The sequence below is a fragment of the Bos indicus x Bos taurus genome, chromosome 6 (genome assembly GCF_003369695.1).
Source record: "Bos indicus x Bos taurus breed Angus x Brahman F1 hybrid chromosome 6, Bos_hybrid_MaternalHap_v2.0, whole genome shotgun sequence".
NCBI lineage: Eukaryota > Metazoa > Chordata > Mammalia > Artiodactyla > Bovidae > Bos > Bos indicus x Bos taurus.
In genome coordinates this window covers 19,911,771-19,936,187 of record NC_040081.1, presented here as the reverse complement: position 1 = coordinate 19,936,187, position 24,417 = coordinate 19,911,771, and the positions used below count along the sequence as shown (strand labels likewise).

Below are 24,417 nucleotides of genomic sequence, written 5' to 3'. Positions count from 1 at the left end.
GTACTTAACAAAGGAAACTCTAGATCAGTGGTGACTAAAAATAATTTTCTACAGTAATGGCCTTACAAAGAAAAAGCCTTAGGGATTCCCTGGTGGTTCAGTGGTAAAGAATTTGCCTGCCAATGCAGGAGACATGGATTTGATCCCTAGGCTGGGAAGATCTCATATACCAAGGAGCAAATAAGCCCATGCCCCACAAATACTGAGCCTGTGCTCTGGAGCCCAGGAACTGCAACTACTGAAGCCCATGCACCCTAAAGCCTGTGCTCCACAACAAAAGGAGCCACCACAATGAGAGGCCTGAGCACCTCAGCTAGAGAGGGCCCAAGCAACAGAAGACATAGCGCAGCCAAAAATAAACAAAATTATTTTATAAAAAGAGAGAGAATAGGTCTATGTTTAAAGTTGGCTTGCTTCCCATTCTGATATCAGTAACTAACAACTTATCAAAGCAACGGTTTAAAACAGTCTTCATCCAAGTGTGGTCATGGACCAGGGCTAAGCTGCAAGTTGACTGTTACCAACTTGTTACCGGCTCCTTTAGAAACATTTATAACAATTTGACCAAGTAATTTTTATGACTGTCAGACCTATTAATAAGTATTTGGAACTTGAATTAAGTTTTTCTAATAGTTCATTTTGATTGTAATTTTTTAAAGTATCAATATCAGTTCACAAAAGATTAGAAATAAACCAAAAAACTATCTTTTACCACAGATCATTTGAGAAGCAGTGATTAAATATAGTTATTCTCAACTATGCCACACAGTAAAATCACCTGGAGAGCTGGAATTGATTTTTTTTTTTTTTAAGAGATTTCTAGAGCCCCCATCTCCTACATATTTGAATTCAGTGGTTCTGTGGTGAAGCCAGGGCATTGCTTATTTCTAAAAGCTCTCTAAGCAATTTTAATATGCAGCCAGAGTTGAGAACCTCTGGTTTAAAGCACTGCTAAACAATATCTGGGGTTTTCTTAGTGAAACAGGAATGCTGTTAACTTAAAGAATGCCATTTACACAATTAAATATAAATCAAGCCAAAGAAATAATGATGGTTTTTAAGTTCTTCTAGATGAGACTGAAGTTTACCACGACAAAACTGCACACTCATAATGAGATAAAGAACAAAGTTGAGAATGCACTCTCAACAACTGCTCCTGAGAAATACGCCTCATATCTATCTTAGCAGCCTTATATACAGGCCTGCCGTTATGTTTCATTTTCTATGCTCTTTCATGAGGTACCCCAGCACCTGTTTAAATATGTCTGAAGTAGCTGTTAAAAAGAAAAACCTAAGTAAACGGCAGATGTTCACATAATTTATTCATCCCTGAAAGTCTGGCTATAAGAGAAGAAATGCATGCAGATGAATACTCAGAGGTGACAGAGAAGACAAAGCTGGTGCCAATCCTTTTACAGAATGACACCCACCAAAACCTCTCACAGAGACTTGAATTACGCCAGGAGAACAATGGATCAGGTTTGAATTTTAAGCCTGCAAACTACACTCTTCCTCATCATTTGCTCCTGATCTCTAGGAGTGTACTTCCAGTCTGCTTTTCTTCTCTCGGGCTAAAATGCACATGACCTGTAATTTTTTAAAGCCAATGTCAGTCTGTTTATTCTAAGATTAATGTTAATTACAAACCAAAAGTAGCCTGCTGAAATTTATTAGAAAATCACAAAGACACAAGGGGACATGTTTTAAATTCGGAATGTTGGGTTAGGGACATTTACCTCTTCCTTCAGTTCTTTTTTCTATTTTTTTCCCTTCTATTTTTATTGCAGGGAAAAAAAAAAGGATGAAAAAGCAGTCAGTAGATTTTATATGTGTGTATGCTCAGTGCTGTGTGCCTCTCTGCAACACCATGGACTGCAGCCTGCCAGGCTCCTCTGTCCATGGGAATTCCCAGGCAAGAGTACTGGAGTGGGTTGCCATTTCCTTCTCCAGGGGATCTTCTCGACCCCAGGAGTGGAACCCTTGTCGCTTGTGTCTCCTGCATTGGCAGGCAGATTCTCTAACACTGCATTATCTATATTCTTGGGGTGTAAAAAGAAAGGAAATAACCCTTCTATCCTTGTTCTAACCCTTAAAATATCAAATAAACTTGAATTTGACATTAAAGCTAAGGCAACAAATGCAAAAATAAACAAGTGGGAACATACTCAAGTAAAAAGCTCTGCGCAGCAAAGGTAACAATTAACAAAATGAAAAGGCAACCTATGGAATGGAAGAAAACAGTTGCAAGTCATATATCTGTTAAAGGGTTAATAAGCAAAATATATAAAGAAATCATGTAATTTAATAGTGAAAAACCAATCCATCAAAAAAAAAAAAAAAAAAGGGCACAGGTCTTAAATACTTTTCCAAAGAAGACAAACAGATGGCCAACATTACTAATCATCAAGAGAAAGAAAGCAAATCGAACTCACAATAAGATACCAGGTCATGCCCATTAGAATGATTATCATGAAAAAAGATAAGAAATAACAGTCCTGGCGAGGATGCAGAGAAAAGGAACCCTTGTGCGCTGTTGGTAGAAATGTAAACTGGCGCAGCCACAATGGAACATAGTATGGAGTTTCCTCAAAAAACTGAACATAGAACTACCACATAACCCAGCAATTCCACTTTTGTATATATATCCAAAAAAAAGGAAAACAGGATACCGAGGAGATACTTATACTCCTAAGCCCGTTATAGCATTACTCACAATAGCCAAGACCCAGAAACAACCTCAGTGCCTGTCAACAAATGGACAAATACATTTTTTATATATACAAGAGAATAGTATCCAAGCATGAGAAAGGACAACATCTTGCCCTTGGTGACAGGATGGGTGAACCTGGAAGGTATTATGCTCAGTGAAAGAAGTCAGACAGAAAAAGACACATACTGCATGCACCACTTCCAGGTAGAATCTGAAAAGTTTTAAAAAGCCAAATTCATAGAAAGAGAGTAGGAAAGTAGTTGCCACGGCCTGAGGGGTGGGGGAAATAGAAAAGAATTAAAAAAAAAAAATCTCAAATCAAAAATCAGGTAGTCACCAACACAAACTATGTTCTAAAAATTAAAGTTTAAGTTGGTTTCCCTGGTGGCTCAGATGGTAAAGAATCTGCCTGCAATGCGGCAGACCTGGGTCCGATCTGGGAAGATCCCTTGGAGGAGGGCATGGCAACGCACTCCAGTATTCTTGCCTGGAGAATCCCATGGACAGAGGAGCCTGGCGGGCTACAGTCCATGGGGTCATATAGATTCCGACACAACTGACTCACTAAGCACTACTACTATATATACGCAGTAAACATTTTTGCCACTGAAACAACTGTTTTCAGGTTAACACTCACAGTCTCTAGGAACCCATAAAGACTTGAGCCCCTGGATGTCTATTTATCCATTATGGAGAGCAATGACTCTCAAACTTCCGAGCGTACAGGATGCCCTGGGACACTTGTTTTGGGCACACTGGGAAAGAATCCACTAGCCAATGCAAGAGACACAAGAGACAAAGGTTCGATTTCTAAGTCTGAAAGAGTCCCTGGAGAAAGAAATGGCAACCCACTCCAGTATTTTTGCCTCAGAAATCCCATGGACAGAGGAGCCTAGAGGGCTATAGTCCAGGGGTCACAAAGAGTCGGACACAACTGAGTGACTGAGCACAGAACACTTAAATGTGAAGACTACCCAGTCCGCATGAATTTAGTAGATATGGAATGGACCAGGAATCTGAAATATTAACAAGTGCCCTAAGCAGTTCCAATGCAGATGGTTTAGGACCATCTGACAAACATCAGTTTAGTAAAATACAAGATGGGGGGCAGGAAAAGCTGATGGGAATTAAACAGCCCCACAGCTATGCTTGGAAGTAGATTCAAAGGCTGGGGTCAAAAGTTTCAGCCAGACGAGACTAGAGGGCAATAAGGTTAGGAAGGAAAAAGAAGGCTAAGAGGCAGGAAATGTTTCCTGGAATCAGCAAGATAAAAAGGAATCAAGAGAAAGAAATGGGAAGACAGATATCAGTTAAATGTTCTGGTCCTAAGTCAAAAACAATTAAAAGTTTGACAGTCATATATTTAAAGATGGATTTAGAATGTATTTATTTTAGCATATAGTTGGAATATAGCATATATTCCTGGATCCTAGAATAGTCAGATTTATAAACAGAAAGTAGCACAGTGGTTACCAGGGGCTGCGTGGACGTGGGGTGGAGAGCTACTGCTTAATGGGTCCAGAGTTTCAGTTTGAAAAAATGAAAAAGTTCTGGAGATGGATAGTGGTGATGATTGTATAACATGGTACAGAATTTAATGTTGCTGAACTGTACACTTAAAAAGTGTACAATAAATAATACGGTAAATGTCATGTTACATATATTTTACCATAAGGGAATAAAGTAAAATGATAATATTGTCCCTAGCTGCCTTAAAGAGAGACTAGAATAAAAACATCAGGATGCATTCATAAGTTCTGTGACGGAAAATAATTCAGCATCACTTTACAAATGCAGACTACCATCAGGGTCTTTAAAAGACAATATAAGTGATACACACAAATAAAAACCTTTAGATATACCTCATATTCATCATTTCGTGCTCTTTTTGTAGGAATGCCATTTTCCTATAAAAGAAAAGATGGTTATTAGAGAAATGCAATTCAAAAATACAATGAGGTACCATCTCACACTGGTCAGAATGGCCATCATAATAAAGCCTACAAATAATAAATGCTGGAGAGGGTGTGGAGAAAAGGGATCCCTCTGACACTACTGGTGGGAATGGAAACTGGTGCAGCTATTTTGGTGAACAACACGGAGATTCCTTGAAAGAGCTACCAATGATCCAGCAATCCCATTCCTGGGCATATATTCTGGAAAGACAAAAACTCTAATTTGAAAAGATACTTGGACCCCAATGCTCATAGCAGCACTATTTATAATAGCCAAGACATGGAAGCAATCTATATTCACTGACGGATGAGTGGATAAAGAAGATGTTTTATATACATATAATGGAATATTACTCAGTCATAAAAAAGAATGAAATAATGTCATTTGCAGCAACATGGATAGAAATAGAGATTAACATGCTAAGTGAAGTATGACAGACAAAGACAAATATCATAAACTATCATTTATATGTGAAATCTTAAAAAAATGATACAGAAGAACTTATTTACAAAAACAGAAATATTAATAGACTCACATAGAAAACAAACATGATTAACAAAGGGGAAGGCAGGGAGGGATGAATTGGGAATTTGGGATTAACAGATACACACTACTGGATATAAAATAGATAAACAGCAAGGACCTACTTGCTGTATAGCACACGGAACTATATTCAATATCTTGTAATAGCCTATAATGGTAAAGAACCTGAAAAGAATATGTGTGTGTGTATATATATATATATATATAATATAAAACTGAATCACTTTGCTATATACCTGAATCACTGTAAATGAACTACACTTCAATTTTTAAAAGATGCTATTTTTGACTCTAATATTTCATGAACAAATACAGCTGTATTGACCGTACAGCAATAAAAATATGCCTATCGTATAAACATTCCACCAGAGGTTTCCAGAAACCTGATTCAACAGAGAATCCACCAAATACCCAGTGCAGTTTTCTCTCAGCATTTACACCCCCAGTGCATGAGCATCAAAAACTCATGCAGTTTTCAGCGCTTCATAAAACAAATTATTAGAAAAGCTAAATCTCTTTCAAGTATATTTTCCTAGTTTTTACAAAATAAGCAAAGGCTCAGTTCAGTCTTTAAGGAAAGACTGGCAGTTTCCAGTAATCATGCTTAAAACAGTCATTTCATTGTTGAAATGAAACTCCAGGGAGTGTGACTAACAAGCCATGAAAGTACTCGGCTGCGCCGCCTGCCTGTGATTTCCACCAAGGTGTGATTACCAAGTCTCCATCAAGCACTTTTAAATTAAAAGAGCATTATTCGGCGGGTTGGGAAGAAAAATTACACCATTCACAAATGCTCACACATTATATGTAACTTCTACACACCGAAACAGCTAATGAAGGAAACAAACAGAAAAACAATTATTCCAAGTCAGCCCTGAAACATCATTTCTTTTCCTAAAATACCACCACCCAAAGTATAAGGTGCAAGAGTTCTCTAATCATTATGTCTGGGAACAAGGGAAGCCTATTTACACAGCCACTGTATGTACCAATCTCCACGGCCCAGAATTCATTCGCACAACCTGTTTCACTTTGTTCTGCCGTTATCAATTTTTCATAAGCCCAAATCTCATGTTCCCCCAAACCCATCCTCCTAAGGCAGAGTATTATTACTCAGAGGGATGTAGGAAGCCCATTCTTTGTTCCACTTACACCCCGACCTACTACACAATTCCTCCATATAATATTGTTATCACTGCTACTGCTATGAGGTATAGAGACTGTCACAGTGCACCACTCCCCGCTAAGCAGCACCAGCAGTCACTCTTCACTACTCTCCTCTAGTTTTCTAGCACCTTACAGTATTTGATTGTCTTGTTTATTTTCAGGTTGTTAGTCTCCTCTGGCTGAGAGGGAACTATATTCACCTATTTCACCACTGCAACTCTAGTGCTCGAAATACTGTCTGACTCATAGTAACCATGCAATAACTGTTTACTGAATGAATAAATTAATTAACAAATAAATAGATGAATGCACCCTCTTTAAGCCAAAATCAAAGAGAGTGGTTGGGAGATGTGAGATACCTAGGTTGGACAGCTCACTGGCCAAAACAAGACATGGACACACACACACACACACACACACACTCAGAGACACACACAGTACTGTAGAGTTCTCTATGCTCTCTCACCGGTTCCTTTCTCTCTCCAGATTACATGACTCCTTGTCCTGTAGCTGAATACTACTCAGAAGTAGTGAGCTAGAAGGATTACACAAGAGCAGCTAAGATACAGACTTTGTAGAGGATGCTGCTGAACGTCCTCTTCCTTGGCTGTCTCTGGGATAATTATTTATGGAAAATTTTATAGACGTTATAGGAAATGATTATAGTTTTAAATGTGTTTGTAAATAATAGTTTAGAATAAAATACCTTTCCTTTTGCTTACTGGATCAAGTCACCATTGCCTACTGTCTACTTGACTTCACACCTGCTATTATTTAAAATAAAACCCGAAGAAACGTTTAAAAAAAAAAAAATGACAGTCTGTGGAGTTACAGTCCTACGTTCAAGTCTCATCTCCACAACAGACCATGTTTGTGACCATGGGCAAGGCACTTCACCTCATTAGCAAAATAAAAATGGTAACAGTAGCCCTGGACATACTGAAATAATGCAAGTCAAGCTCTGAGCACAGTGCCTGGCTAAGCACGAGGGGCACTCGGTAACTCTCGGCTCTCATTGGCCCCCGTTATCATTGTTATGGACAGTCCAACCCTGTGAAGCCCCGGGAGGCAGCATACATCCTATTCCCATGTTCCATAATCTGACTGTGACACCTGGCAGTCAGCCCCTGAGGTAACACTGGAAAGGTCAAACCAGACTTGCAGCTGCAGCAGCTTCCCACTTTTTCCCTGGCCTCTGCTCCACACTGATCCCACCACAGTTCTGGAAAACCCAACCCCACTAACCAGCCCCACAGAATCTCATCCTGGAATATAGTTCTGGTCACTGAAAAACGTGGTAATGAAATAAGCCAGTTAACTTCTCGGATCTTACTGAAAGAACTGCCAAGACTGAGGTGACTACTAACATCCACCACCAACGATGCCATCTCGCCAACTAGTCAGGAGAGCCCCAGGAATGCACCAATATTCTGAGTCCCTCCTAGTTCCATCTTCAGCAGATTTCCCTCCAACCTGACTTACGTCCCTTCTACCCTCCCACCTCTCAAGTAATTTTAGGTTCTAAAAGAATAGCTATTCAAAGACTACCATTTTTCCAACTGTATCTTTCTAGCATCAATCTGGTAGAGTAGTTAAAGAGCATGAACTCTGTGGTCAGAAATGCTAAATCAAATCCTTGTTCCGCCACTCACCAGCTATGTGACCTTAGACAAAGTATCCAAGTCAAGGACGCTTCAGCTCCAGTGTCCTTGGAGATGATAATAGCAATTTATAAGGATTAAATAAAATGGCATATGTTGACATGGTGGCTAGCAAACAGCAGATAATCCACAAATGTTACTATCTTATTATTACTAATACCACTACTATTCTTATGAAAAATAAGCCTCTTGTTAACCTTCCAAATTCTTAACCTTAAATTTTTATTTGCTACCAAATTCTAAGCCTCATAGACTACTAACACTTCTTTCTTCCCAAGTCCTCCCGGAAGAAACCCATTCTTATCCAAATTCTAATTCATGAAGAAGGCTTATAATCCTGTTACAAAGATAACTGATGCTAATTCTCCTCTGCCCTTCTCTACCGCCAACCAAAACATTTCTTTTTGAAATGCTTCCAAAAAGCATCTTATGGTGATACTAGAAGTAGATATTTTCATGCCCCAAACAAGTTAAAACAATACCTCTTCAGAGTCCACCTTCAGAGGAATATCATGAAAGGGGGAAATGTAGTGACCAGCTACATTCTCTGCAAAGGAAAACAAACAAAAACACAGAATTAAAGCAGTGAACGAGCTTCTTCTTTAGAGCAACTGTACTCTTACCCACTTTTAAATTTTGAACAAGCTGATAATGTTTTTTCAAAATTAACTTTAACTCCCAATTTAAGGTTTAATTCAACTTTTAAAACTTGCTCCAGTCTGATGACCAAAGAGAAAAATGATAGCCCTCTCTTATCTTTGGGGGATGCCTTCCAAGACCCCAGTGGGTGCCTGAAAATGTTGACACTACCAAACCCCACATAGCTTTTGTTTTGTTTTGTTTTTCTGTACACACCTACATATGATAAAGTTTAATTTACAAGTTAGGCACAGTAAGAGAATATTCAAATTGCCAGCATCATTACGCTTTGGAGCCATTATTAAGTAAGGGTTACCTGAACACAAGGTCTGACAACCAAGAAATCTACCTACTAAGGCTGGACAAAGGAATGGCTCAGGCCCAGGAGAGGGACAGAGCAGGACAGCACCAGACTTCACCATGCTACTCAGAACACAGTGGCACGTAATTTAACATTTAATCGTGAAAAGCAAAACCACAAATAAGGGGGACTGCTGCACACACCAAATCAACTATATCTGGGCTGCTGAAACCATTCACTTACCCCTGTGGCTTAAATATCCAAAGTAAAAAGTCTAAATTAGACTAAAACTCCAAATATGAAAAAAATCTGACTTTTGAAAAGAGGCTCATGAATAGGTGAACTGGGTTAAAACTGACGTCAATTTTCCCAAGAAAAACCTAACAACATAATTCCTCATTTCCACCTACAACCCACATGAAACAAAGGATTAAAAGTCCTACCAAAATAAAAGAAACAAGTCATTTGTTCCACTCAGTGATAAGGATGCTAATATTAAGATAAGCTTAAAACAAAAACAAACTTCAATAACTGAAACTATTTTATCCTCATTGCATACTGAAATATATATGTAAAATAACTTTAAAAGTATATATTATTTAAATAAAATATGAATGCATACTTTTATTGGAATGTGTGTTTCCAAAAGCTGGGCTTAATATAGCCATAGAAAATCTTCACTTTGTAATTTCCAAAGTCAAGGTATGTACTACTTCTGGCCTGCTACTTCTTTGGTATAATTTTCAAATTTAGACTTTAAAAATATTTTAATAAATAAAGTGAGGACTGGCTAACACTCCAGTAGCAACAAGTATACAGAACACCCAAATCTTGGTTTCTAAGTACCATTCTCCAGTGAGAACAACTAGGATTTCTTGAAGAAGGGGCTTATTCTACGCCCAGGGCAATGAAAATACAAGATGAGCTTGGAATATCCTGGAGTACCAGAAAGTGACCAAGTGCTCAAAAAAACAAAAAGTTACGGGTATGTCAATGGGGAAGGAAATGGCAACCCGCTCCAGTATTCTTGTCTGGAGAATTCCATGGACAAAAGAGCCTGGCAGGCTACAAAGAGTCAGACATGACTGAGCGACGATCACTCACTCACAGGCACGTCAAAGGGGAAAGGAGCCAACCTGAAAGAGCTCCCAAAGGCCAAAGCTAAAGCAAGTTGAGCAACAAAATAAATAACAGTTACGGGCAAACCTTGGAGACACTGCGGGCTTGGTTCCAGACCACTGTTAGTAAGGCGAATATCGCAATGAGGAAAGTCACGCAAATTTTTGGTTTCCTAATGTACATAAAAGTTATGTTTACACTACATTTAGTCTATTAAGTGTGCAATAGCATTATATCTAAAAAAGCAATTTATACATTTAAAAAATACTTTATTGCTAAAAAAAAAAATAGCTAACCATCATCTGAGTCTTCAATGAATCGTACTGGTAACGCCAAAGATCATCAATCACATATCACCATAGCAAATATTGTAATAATGAAAGTTTTAAATATTTCGAGAACTATCAAAACGTGACACAGAGACACCAAATAGTAAATGCTTCTGTGAAACTGACACTGACAGCCTTGCACGACACAGTGCTGCCACAAAACTATTTGTAAAACGTTCAGTATCTTCAAAGTACAACAAAGTGAGGTATGCCTGTAATGCATTATAATCCAAAGTATACAATAAATATACATGATCCATAGTAATACAAATAAATGATTGTATAAATAAATAAAAATGATAGAAGAGACTAATCTTCCTTCAGAAAAAATCCTAAACAATATATATAGATGTTTCCCCCAACAAAAAAAATAAAGCTTACCCTATTCCCCAAGTGTGGACTAGACTTAGTGACTTGCTTCCAAAGAACAGAGTGTGGAAGGGGAAAAACATTTCCATGGAGAAACCTGATGATCAGTATCCTTAACCAAGTGATCAAGGTTAATATCACCAGTGGACAAGTCGTGTTCATAGCATGGATCCCCTGATACACCGGGATAAAGGTACTTCATATCTGCCATGTTCTTCCCCCAAACCCATAATTCCAGTCTCATTATCAACAAGATATTGGACACACCCAAACTGAGGGACATTCTCAAAATACCTAACCAATACTCTTCAGAAGTCTCAAGGTCATCAAGAAACAAACTTATGAAAGGAATGACTGAGAAGGTGTCAGCAACATCCGCTGGATCATGGAAAAAGCAAGAGAGTTCCAGAAAAACATCTATTTCTGCTTTATTGACTATGCCAAAGCCTTTGATTGTGTGGATCACAACAAACTGTGGAAAATTCTGAAAGAGATGAGAATACCAGACCACCTGATCTGCCTCTTGAGAAACCTGTATGGAGGTCAGGAAGCAACAGTTAGAACTGGACATGGAACAACAGACTGGTTCCAAATAGGAAAAGGAGTACGTCGAGGCTGTATATTGTCACCCTGCTTATTTAACTTCTCTGCAGAGTACATCATGAGAAACGCTGGACTGGAAGAAACACAAGCTGGAATCAAGATTGCCGGGAGAAATATCAATAACCTCAGATATGCAGATGATACCACCCTTATGGCAGAAACTGAAGAGGAACTAAAAAGCCTCTTGATGAAAATGAAAGTGGAGAGTGAAAAAGTTGGCTTAAAGCTCAACATTTAGAAAACGAAGATTATGGCATTCGGTCCCATCACTTCATGGGAAATAGATGGGGAAACAGTGGAAACAGTGTCAGACTTTATTTTTGGGGGCTCCAAAATCACTGCAGATGGTGACTGCAGCCATGAAATTAAACGACGCTTACTCCTTGGAAGGAAAGTTATAACCAACCTAGATAGCATATTCAAAAGCAGAGACATTACTTTTCCAACAAAGGTCCGTCTAGTCAAGGCTATGGTTTTTCCAGTGGTCATGTATGGATGTGAGAGTTGGACTGTGAAGAAGGCTGAGTGCAGAAGAATTGATGCTTTTGAACTGTGGTGTTGGAGAAGACTCTTGAGAGTCCCTTGGACTGCAAGGAGATCCAACCAGTCCATTCTGAAGGAGATCAGCCCTGGGATTTCTTTGGAAGGAATGATGCTAAAGCTGAAACTTCAGTACTTTGGCCACCTCATGCGAAGAGTTGACTCATTGGAAAAGACTCTGATGCTGGGAGGGATTGAGGGCAGGAGGAGAAGGGGATGACAGAGGATGAGATGGCTGGATGGCATCACTGACTCAATGGATGTGGGTCTGGGTGAACTCCGGGAGTTGGTGATGGACAGGGAGGCCTGGCGTGCTGCGATTCATGGGGTCGCAAAGAGTTGGACACGACTGAGCGACTGAACTGACTGATGGAAATATAATGTCTAAGAGGAATGTGGTACCCTGAACTGGATCTTGGGACAGAAAAATGATATTATGGAAAAATCAGTGACACCAAAATAAAATGTGGAATTAGTTAATAATATGTATCAATGTTGGTTTCTTAGCTTTGACAAATGCACAGTGGTAATGAAAGATGTTAATGTTAGGGAACATGGTAAGATATATACTGAAATTCTGTACAATTGCTGCAACCTTGTCCAATCTAAAATTATTCCAAAATAAAGTTTATTTAAACAAATGAACAAACACAAACAATGGCTTCTGTCCAATAAAATTAGAAATATACAACTTAACAATGGCCCACACTCCACCAAAATTTCATTTCCTCATCTCATGCTGTGTGGGTTTTCCTTACCACTTATCACTAAAGTTCCTGAAGAAAGAAGACCTTTTGTTGTTGTGTTTCTGTTTGTTCTATTAGGCTCTCTACTGGATCCTCAGAACCCAGAAAAGTTCCCAGCACTTAGTAGGCATTCAGTTAATATGTGCTGAGCAAATATCTCTATTTCATTTTCCTGTACAAGCTTCTAATATAATTTACCCTCTCCCACCCTAGCAACAAAGTGACTTATGTATGACCCGATGCACAAACTATGATAAATATAAGAAAAAGCACACAAGTTGCAAAGGATATAAAACTCTCCCTGAACTGAACTGAAGATCTATAAAGCTCTTTTCCATCAGTTAAAAAGGATGCACCTTAAAAAAAAACTTCTCTTTCACATACCACTTCAAATTTCAAATTCTCTGCCTGATTTTAAAGACATCTATGAGCAACACAAAGAACAGGAAACAATACCTATAGCTGATTCATGTTGAGGTTTGACAGAAAACAACAAAATTCTATAAAGCAATTATCCTTCAATAAAAAAAAATAAAAAAAAAACAGAAAACAAAACTATCAGTTTGCTGCAAGATTATTTTCTTTTCTATACATAACAAAGTTACTTAAGTGGGTCACATTTACATATTTTCTATTAAAATAAAACATAGTGGTGGGGAATTGAACACAGTACAGCAACTTTGGAAAATAGTCTGACAGTTTCTTATAAATGTATGATCCAGAAATAAGGAAAAATGAAAACTTATGCTCAAACAAAAACTTCTCAGTGTATGTTTATAGTGGCTTTACTCAATAATCACAAAAACTGGAGGCAACTCAAATATCCAACTGGTAAACAGATAAACAAACTATTAAACCCACACAATGGCATTTTACTCAATAGTCCAGCAGCAGCAGCAGCCATTAGTCCATAATAAAAAATGAACTACAAAAGAAAATGAAAAAAATCTATAATGCAATTACGCTAAGTGAAAGAAGCTAGATTCAAACAACTCCACTAAGATAACATTCTGGAAAAGGCAAAACTATAGGGATTAAAAACCAGACCAGAGGTTGCCAGAGGTTGAGGGGAGAGGGTGGAGTTGACTTAAAAGAGGAGCCGGGAGAAAATCTGGGGGAGTGACAGACTGTTCTGCACCATCACTGTGCTGGTGTTTAAAAGAGTCTGTATTTCTACTAAAGCTCAGAACTGTTCACACAAAAAAGAAGGCAGTTTAGAAAACTATAGTACATTTTAAGGTATAAACAGGAGCACTTACTGCAAATAACAATCACCCAGCTGGGGTTCTTAGCACATTACTACGTTGCTACATTTGCAACCTATCACTGATGGAAATTAACAACCACCGCAGCTCTAAGAATTCAGGAAGTCCTACAAACCAGGAAAGTTTGTTACTAAACTTAATGAAGTACAGGAAACTTGAAAGAACAGCTGGGCTACCTGGAATTAAGACTAAATGATACCTCTAGCACACTGACTTGGTGTGAAGTTTACCTAAAGCTCTTGTTAACTGGGGACAAGTCTCAACAAATATTAAGAAGAGAAGTATGTGCTACTCAAGTATGAGGGCAAATAGGACTAGACTGTGATCATTAAAAGCTAAAGATCTGTGAGAAGTGTTCTTTGACATCTATCACTTCAAAATGGGGTCTAAATATATTCAAACACTAAGGCAGTGCCAATACATACATTAAAATAATGTTCTAATTGCCATTTTGGAAGGCAGAAAGAATATACAGGTAAATGAATGGTTTGACTCAGATAACCAAACCTACTAGAAGCCATTTGGGTCATGAAATAGTTTAAATAAAAACATAATAATAAAGAAAAAAATGAAAAACGTCTGGGAAAATAAAATAAGGCCTTAGATCTCTGATAATTATAATGCTTTGATGGGCATAATACTAATAAATTTGTACAAGAGCAATGAATACAGAGGGCAAGAGTCTGCCTTGTAGTTGCTGAGTTTGATAAAGTCACTCGATTTCTCTGACACTTTTCTCAATTTCCTGTAATTAAGTAATATACAATTTAGTATGCAAAAAGCAATGTATTAGATGTCATAATACAAAAGTGCTAAAATGTGAGCAATGCCTACAGCTAAGTTAGTGTGCACTACACACTATCAGGATCAGCATCATCCTACAAACTGAGAGACAAAGAAGTCCTCTTGGCACAATCGGAGAGCGAATCACTGACCTAACATACAAAGAAAGGATAAGAATCCATCAGAAGTGTTCTAAAGTCAGTACTATAAGTATATTAGGCTTCACTTAAACACATTCAGTTCAGTTCAGTCGCTCAGTCGTATCCAACTCTTGTGACACCATGGACTGCAGAACGCCAGGCTTCCCTGTCCATCACCAACTCCTGAAGTCTACTCAAACTCATGTTCATCGAGTCAGTGATGCCATCCAATCATCTCATCCTCTGTTGTCCCTTTCTCCTCCCGCCTTCAATCTTTCAATCATCAGGGTCCTTTCAAACAAGTCAGTTCTTCGCATCAGGTGGCCAAAGTATTGGAGTTTCAGCTTCAGCATCAGCCCTTTCAATGAACATTGAGGACTGATTTCCTTTAGGATAGACTGGTTGGATCTCCTTGCAGTCCAAGGGACTCCAAGAGTCTTCTCCAACACCAAATTCAAAGGCATCAATTCTTCTGCACTCAGCTTTCTTTAAAGTCCAACTCTCACATCCATACATGACTACTGGAAAAACCATAGCTTTGACTAGATGGACCTTTGTTGGCAAACTAATGTCTCTGCTTTTTAATATGCTGTCTAGGTTGGTCATTGCTTTTCCTCCAAGGAGCAAGCATCTTTCATGGCTGCAGTCACCATCTGCAGTGACTCTGGAGCCCAAGAAAATAAAGTCTCTCACTGTTTGCATTGTTTCCCCATCTATTTGCCATGAAGTGATGCAACCGGATCCCATGACCTTAGTTTTCTGAATGTTGAGTTCTAAGCAACATGAAATGCATTAAGATTCTTAAACACATCAAGATTCTCTAAAGGTGGGTTTAAAGATAGGTTCTGGTATCCCCTGCTTTTCAAAAGTTTGGTTTAAGCCACTTCACTTTTATAAAAGACCTACATTAGTGCCTGTTTTTGCTAACAACAACAACAACAAAAAATCCAAAGAGGATTTTAACTTTTACAAAAAAAAAAGAAATGAAAGCAGCATTCAGTGTGTTTTCAGCAGCTGTTAACGGAGGCATCAAGCAGCCCTGAACAGTGAGTGTGGCCAGGCAAGCTCCTTTCCTGGGAACTACACTCAGCATCTCAGCAGCAAGTTGCCAGAGCTCTGAACTACGTCCATGAGCACCTGTGCTTTCTCTCCATTTATCTTGTGCATTCGTTAGCAAGAGGTCTCCTAAGGTATTGCTTCTTTAAAGCATTTCAGCTGATGGATAATTTCATAGGACCACTCCACTTATAGATAGAGAAACCTGTGCTATCTATCCTGCTGCTGCTGCTGCTGCTGCTGCTGCTGCTAAGTCACTTCAGTTGTGTCCGACTCTGTGCAACCCCATAGATGGCAGCCCAGCAGGCTCCTCCATCCCTGGGATCCTCCAGGCAAGAACACTGGAGTGGGTTGCCATTTCCTTCTCCAATGCATGCATGCATGCTAAGTCACTTCAGTCGTGTCCGACTCCTAGCGACCCCATGGACTGCAGCCTACCAGGCTCCTCCGTCCATGGGATTTTCCAGGCAAGAGTACTGGAGTGGGGTGCCATTGCCTCCTCTCTGATCCAGTCTAAAATGAATGGGGTAATCCATATTATACCTCTGAGCCGTGGACAGACTTGGTACACACAGCAAGCACTGTGGCAGCACATGCCACCTTTTCAAGACAGAACTGAAGCACACATCAGAAACAGCCCTTTCTTAGAGGCTCAGAATAAAGTAGTGATAATCTTAGGTTAGAACTTCATTATCTGCAGCTCAGACTGGTTGTTTCTTTAGAACTATAACCAAATTGTTGCCAATTTACTTTTTCAAATACTGTAATATATTCATATAGTTTTTAATTTACAATATTAGAATATTATCTACTGATTTCAGCTCTGAAAGGTAAGTTTAGTTCATCTGACTGCAACCTAATTCCTTTAAATTCTCTATTGGCCAATACTTTACAGCTTTACTCTTTGCTTCATCAAAACATAAACAGCATTTCTTGACTCAACTAACAAGGCTTTTTCTCTTTCTTCATTCTTTTTCCTTATTTTTTATCTTCTGCACTTACATTTTTTCACTTCAAAGCTGATAAAATGTTCTATAATCCTATTGAGTTTTCCATGCTTTCCCTGTTAGTGTATTTCCTAAAGATCAGAAAAGCCTCGATTGCTTGTTAAGCAGATCTCATACCTAGTTAATCAGAATCATAAGGAGAGAAATCTGGGTATTTATATTATTAGTAAGCATACGAGTCAGGCAAGTTTAAGAAGCATTGCTAGATGCTGATTTTTGGCCAAGTAGAATCTTACAGATAATTTCCGTTTCTGTTCAACTTCTATTTTGTGTTGTGTTTCTAATTTTCTTCCTTAGTCAGTCATAATCATATCTATCAATTATTCAAATGTCTCACAGCTTCCACAGAAACTATGGAATTCTCTAACCAAATAGCTCCCTTTGGAAATCATACTTTCTGTTGCAATCTGGATTGGATGCTTTCTTGGCATCTTGAGACTCTGCTTTGTTGATTTCCAACTTAGATCTGTTTTCTGGATTCCAGGCTTTCAGCTTTGTTTTACCTGTTTTGCAAGAGCATATTCCTAACTTGTGTAGTATAAGAAAGGACGCAGGGGAGGTAAGTCTCCAAAGTCCTTAAATGCCTGAAGTGTCTTAACTCAGCCTACACCCTGGATTAATGGTTGCCAGGGTAAATTCTAGAAGGAAAACGATCTCAGAATTTTGGAAGCGTTACTCCAGTCTGAGCTTTCAGGGCTGCTCGTAGTCAGATACCAGTTTGTTCTTGGTCCTCTGCAGGTGGCCTGTTCTCCCCCCCTTCCCCTTCTCCCAACCCCAGGAATTTTCAGGGTCTTCTTTATAAAAGCCTCTGTTTTCTGAGTTTTCACAGTAAACAGTCAGGGACTCAGAGCACTTGGGTACTTAAATTCTTAGATCTCTTTCACTATTCCTTTGAAAATTCTTCATTTTGTCTGTTGTTTCCTTCTGGGACTCATAGATTCCAAATGTTAAGACTTCCTAGAGTAAATCTCTATGTCCCTTCTACCTTTTTTTTATCCCCCCCGCTGCTGTCTCTTTGACATTTTGTTCTACTTTCTGGTAGATTTCTTTACCGTATGTTCTAACTTCTCTGCATCAGCTTTCCAGGACTGCCCTAACAATTACTACACACTTGGTGGCTTAAAATAACAGAACACCAATTTACCCACTTCCCTTCTATCAACTTTTGTGTCTTAATCAGATTTTAATCTCCAAAAGCTCTTGTTCTTTGACTGCCTTTTCTTCATAGCCTCCTTTTCCTTCTTAATGGGTGCAATCACTTGCTGAAATCTCAGTGGATACCTGTGTGACTCTGAAAAATTCTGGTTCTCTTTTCTTTTTTCCCATTTAGTTTATAAGGTTTTCTTAAAATCATTCATTCAGTAAATACTTACTGAACACACACAGTATACTGAGCACTGTTTTAGGTACTAGATATACAAAGTCCTTGCTTTTGTGGAATTTATATTCTGGTCAGGGGTTGGTGCATAGAAGCAATGAATATACTTTTAACTTGATCAGGTATTGGGCAAGAAAAGAATGGCGGAAGGAGATAATATTTTATATGGAAATGCCAGGGAAGCGGAATGAAGCAAGGAAGAGGGTCAAGCAGAAAATCTAGGGAGGCACACTGCATGAGGAGCAAGCACAGAGGTGCTGAGGCGAGAAAACACAGGGCATCTGGAGACACTCGGAGGCCAGGAAGACTGGAGCACGATGATCAGAAAGAAGAGAGGTAAGCAAAGGCTTCAGTGATGAAGCCCAGGATCAGCTCACACAGGACCTTGCAACAGTAAGAGCAGAACCTGGCATGATCAGACTTATGTGTCATGACTTCTGGTGGAAAGCAGGCTTCAGGGGACAGTGGTGGAGCAGGGTGAAGAACCAGGGGGCCCCTGCAATCGGTCAAGTGAAGGATGTTGGTGACGTGGATACAGGAGCACAGGTGGCAGCAGAGATGAGTGTCTTCTGGATACATTTCAAAAGCTGGACTGAAAGGACAGACTAGTAACTAGATACAGGGTAAGACTGGCCACAACAATGGTTCCTAAGTTACTGGTCATAAGTGTGAAGGCCGAAATAGTTGGGTAGGGGTGAGGGACAGGGAGTTCTGTTTTCTACACATTAACTTTAGGTTAACTTCTGGGACATTTCAGTGGAAATACAGAGTACATTTACCGCATGTGTAAATCTTGAGCTCAAGAAGAGACTAGGCCTAACATTACAAATCTGGGAGCCAACATTACAAATCTGGGAGGCAGGGATATCTCGATGGATGGGATCATCTACATCAAAAGCAACAACAGAAACTCTGGCCCACAGGCCAAATACAGCACAAGGGCTGTCCTCACTTTTATAAACAGCCTTTTGCTGGAACATAGCCATACCTTTACTCGCTGGTTGCTTTTGCCCCACAACACAGAGTTTGTGAGGGACCACCGGTCTTGCAAAACCAAAACTATTTACTATTTGGCCCTTTTCAGAAAGGGCTTGCCAACCCCTGCCCTAGAGAGAGAAAAGATAGATATATGTGCAAAGTACTGAGTCCTGGGCCATTTCAAAGGTTAGAGTTCAGATCAGAGAATCCAGCAAAGGAAACTGCTGATGGAGAAGCTATCAAAAGAAGATAAAAGAAAGTGTTGTCCCAGGAAGGGAAAAAAAAAAAATTCAAGGCAGAAAGAGGGTTAGACTGTAAAAATACTGTTGAGAATTCACCTGGGAGGAGAATTTTCAGTTGATCATTAATTTGCCACATGAAGGTCACCTTTCGACAAAGCAGTTTGGTAGATAACAGTAGCAGTGAGGAAAACCTGTCTGAAGGTGATCCCTGACAAGCTGGTCTATAGTTAAGAATAAAAGACTAGGAAAGGCGATGTGTGTGGGAGAGGCTTGGCGAAGGGCCAGCTTCCTGTGAAGATGTGCGCTTAAGCAGCTGGCTGTGACACTGGCACATCCCCGAGTCAGAGGGACAGCAACGCCATCAGGCTGTCCTACCGATCTCCAAACACGTCCTTCAACCTCTGGGGAAGGAATCAGTCCCTGGCCTAAGCCCCAGGCCTGCACAGTAAACATCCATGTGCCTGCCATTCCATAATACAACTTACACGGCTCCTCCTGTGTCAAGCTCCACATCTCTCTCTCTCTCACACTCTCTCTCAGACCCTGAGGTTCTGCAAAGCAGCTCAGCTTCCTCTGAAACTACAGACCCTTAGCACACAGACTTAAGTTGGGACTTCCTCTGTGCCTCTTCACCAATAACCACACCTCCATCTGCTTTTCTTCCTTTATAAATATTCTGAAATCACCAGCTTTAATGGCTCCTTCTTATTTGTTGTTTCAGGGTTATCTTTTTTTATCCACCTACTATCACTTTTGGATATTTATGAGGAGAGAGAAAAACAATGGGAGTCACCCCCACCACCTTGTTGTGGTATTTCACTTTGTCAAAAATCAGACTACATACCTACTAGGCATTAGCTAACAAATTCTATCAGGCCCATCAACATATATTCAGTTCAGTTCAGTCGCTCAGTCATGTCCGACTCTTTACGACCCCATGAATCGCAGCACGCCAGGCCTCCCTGTCCATCACTAACTCCCAGAGTTCACCCAGACTCACGTCCATCGAGTCAGTGATGCCATCCAGCCATCTCATCCTCTGTCGTCCCCTTCTCCTCCTGCCTCCAATCCCTCCCAGCATCAGAGTCTTTTCCAATGAGTCAACTCTTCGCATGAGGTGGCCAAAGTATTGGAGTTTCAGCTTCAACATCAGTCCTTCCAATAAACACTCAGGACTGATCTCCTTTAAAATGGACTGGTTGGATCTCCTTGCAGTCCAAGGGACTCTCAAGAGTCTTCTACAACGCCACAGTTCAAAAGCATCAATTCTTCGGCGCTCAGCTTTCTTCACAGTCCAACTCTCACATCCATATATGACCACTGGAAATATATCAGATGTTGCCAAACAATGTCAAAATTTTACCTTCAACTGGACTGAAATGAGATTTCATTCTGTCACTTTGTAAGTTATCTACATGTTTTTCTCTTAGAATAGCAAGTTGTTTCAGAATGAAAGTTCATTTAAATCAGCAAGTGATAAAATCAAATGAACTGCAAAACCTGTATCTGATTATATGTATCATATACATCAAATAGCTACATGTAGGCCAAGTACCAACATACTATCACATATGATTACTAAAACCATTTATAGACATTCTTACTGGAAGCTGTGGCAATGACAAAACCAAATAAATACAATTAATGTTTCTATATCCACACGATAACCATTATGTTCTATTACGTTAATTCAAGTTCTATGATATAGGCAAAATTAAAAAAAAAAAGGTTATAAGAACTCATATATTTAAGAATCAAAACACACCTTTTGTGTAGTACTCATTGTAAATTTTATTAAGTCCAGATGTGGGGTACATTCAATGGCAGATTGCTCCTACTATTCAAATGATGTACGTTAAGAAAACATTTAATAATTTCAACATAAACATATGCTTACTATAAATGATAAAACAAATTCATTGTTTAAAACCTGCATGATTCATTCTCATGCTAAATAAAAGCAACTGGAATTATCTATGGCATTATTTCTCTAAGTGAACCAGTCACCTTGCTTGCTTGCTTGCTTGCTAAGTTGCTTCAGTCGTGTCTGACTCTGTGAGACCCCATAGATGGCAGCCCACCAGGCTCCCCCGTCCCTGGGATTCTCCAGGCAAGAACACTGGAGTGGGTTGCCATTTCCTTCTCCAATGCATGAAAGTGAAAAGTGAAAGTGAAGTCGCTCAGTCGTGTCCGACTCTTAGCGACCCCATGGACTGCAGCCTACCAGGCTCCTCCATCCACGGGGCTTTCCAGGCAAGAGTGCTGGAGTGGGGTGCCATCGCCTTCTCTGGAACCAGTCACCTACCCCACAGTAACAAAAATCCAAATTATGAAAAGCATAGTTTCTCCTCATCCTTTCAGAAAACTTAAAAAATTTAAAATAATGAATTATAAGTTATGAACAAAAGAAACACATGGAGACTACCAAATGAATACTGGCATACAATGTTATGTCTCTAGTCCTATATGAACAAGTCTTACTTCATTATGATTTCACAACTAATTCAAAAGATCACAGGTCATCAGTACCCATTAAAACTCCTGAGACTTGGAATTAATAAATTGGGACACAGTCAAAGTATCCAATTCTATCCATATCCCACTGTTCTCATCCTTTATAAAATCTAACAAGAATTTTGGTCTAGTGTCTTAAAGTCAAAAAGGAAAAAGAAATAATATGTATTTTTAAACATTAACCGTGTACCAAGCAGGAGACACTAATAATCTTTACATATATGGTATCGTTTAGCTGCCACAGCAATTCTATAAAATCATCAGTGTTATTCCCATTTTACAGATGGAGAAATTGAGCTAAAGGAAGCAATTCTATAAATCATCAGTGCCATTCCCATTTTACAGATGGAGAAATTGAGCTAAAGGAAATCAAGTGATGCCAAGCCTACAACCTATTTTTTTTTCCATTTTACAAAATTTTTAATTAGAGGATAATTACTTTACAATATTGTGATGGTTTCTGCCATAAATCAACATGAGCTGGCCATAGGTATACATACTTCCCCTCCCCCTTGAACCTCCCTCCCGTCTCCCTCCCCATCCCGCCCCTCTACAACCCAAGTCTTTTGACTATTAATCTAGAACTCAATGCTTCCCAAATAGAATTCTATGAAACTCCAGAGTTACTAAAATGTCAACAAATGTTCTGAGAAACAGGGGCTTTGGGATTCAAAAGTTTGGGACAAGTTACGTTACATAAAAATTTCCAAGAACTTTAATATGCACACGGTGACTCCCCAAGGTAATAAAATGCGAAGTGGTTTGCTAATTTAATAAACTATGAAGCTCTTCCTTTAAAGAAAATCTAATAACACACCATGGGATGCTTGTGCTCAACTAAGCAGTTTGGGAAATGACTAATTCCGATCTCCTCTTTCCATGGTTCAATAAAATGATGTAGTGAGAGGTTCAATTACTCACACAAGTCCCCACAAAAAGTAAATTACAGGGCCAAGAGGCCTCATGATTACCACCAGGATGCTCTTCCCCATCACCTTGTCTCACTTCAATACTATTCCTACAAGGTTTAACACCAATTAAAAGGGAAAAACCAAGTACTGCATCTATCATTTATTCTAATTCTTCTGAATGGTGGTAAAGAGAACCATTTACAGAAATGAAATTGAAAAAAGCCTACCTCCCAACTTCACTAGTATTACAGAGGCTTGGGAAATATTTGGAAATGTGGGAAATGATTTCACTGCTAAACAATACTAAACAACATTTTTCAAAAAAAGCGGTATACTGATGCTCTTCTTTGAAGGGAGAGAACTGCACCATATTACTGCTCACGGATACTGCCAGAGTACAAATATCCAATTTATTTATCTTTATAAAGAGTAAATTGCTCACTGTTTCCCGCATACCACCTAACACTGAAGGGGCTTCATTTCACTTTGTCCTACCCCTTCCAGCAAACTATAAACTGTCCTGGGTCAAGGCCGCCATCTGGCGTTTAATTGAGGAATTGTTCAACCCAACAATCTCGATGGCTATCTCACCGCCTGGCCTCTCCTCCAAACTACTTCCTTCCAATTTTTGCCCATCAACCTCAGTAAAATCATTTTTCTTCTTTTCTGTCAATTATTTCAATTGAATGAGATATAAATATATTTTATATTTATATAAAATATATTTTGTGGCATTCCAGCTATAGAAAAGTCATGAGTCTGAAACACGAAGCAACTAAAAAAACCACACCACAGCAAGAGGTCAATAGAGCCTCAGAAATGCCTAACAGATAATGTTAGGAGTGTCTCTTAGTCATCCCCTCCAGGGAATACTGGCACTAAGGAGGGCCTTGAAGAGCACTGGTAAGTCAACTGCTTTCTTTCACAGCTACAGACACTGGCCATGTAAAAGATGACGCCATGGCCTGCCAACAGCATACAGCGAGTTATTGTAGAGCCAGAATCAAGGCCTAGGACTCTCCATTCCAAAGTCCGTGCTCAGCAGGCTACACCACATGCTCCAGGATCCTCAAGGCTGTTTTTTTCTCAGCCAACATTCAAATAAAATATTTTTTAGTGTTTTTATATTTTCCTTAACTAATTATATCGATATTATGAAACTCTTGGGCCCATAACTAAAATTTTCTCAGTGCCACATCTACCAGGTCCAGCACACACTTCATAATTTATTACTCTATTTATAACAAATCTAAAATACTTTCACCATTTTAGGAGTTAGCTTCTATCTACTTTGAAATCTGCCAATTTGTTAACACTGTTACTATGGAAAGCTATTCCTCAAACCATCGTGTTGTAACGTTTTACAACAATCCATCAGAAATTTGGGTCTTCCTGTTAATGGTTCCTCTCTACTTCATTGCTGCTGCTGCTAAGTTGCTTCAGTCGTGTCCAACTCTGTG

General features: G+C 39.2%; 1 protein-coding gene across 3 annotated transcripts in view; it reads right to left on the bottom strand.

Annotated features, from left to right (window-relative positions):
• PPA2 (pyrophosphatase (inorganic) 2) overlaps window positions 1–24,417 on the bottom strand; it is a 98,134-nt gene that overhangs the window by 71,883 nt on the left and 1,834 nt on the right. For 2 of the 3 annotated variants that reach the window (XM_027543912.1, XM_027543914.1), the window contains exons 2-3: window positions 8,520–8,584; window positions 4,573–4,617 (exon numbers count right to left, since the gene is read on the bottom strand). In XM_027543912.1, coding sequence (XP_027399713.1) covers window positions 4,573–4,617; window positions 8,520–8,584 — 110 coding nt within the window. The remainder of the gene's footprint in view (window positions 1–4,572; window positions 4,618–8,519; window positions 8,585–24,417) is intronic. The other variant, XM_027543913.1, reaches the window with a different exon arrangement.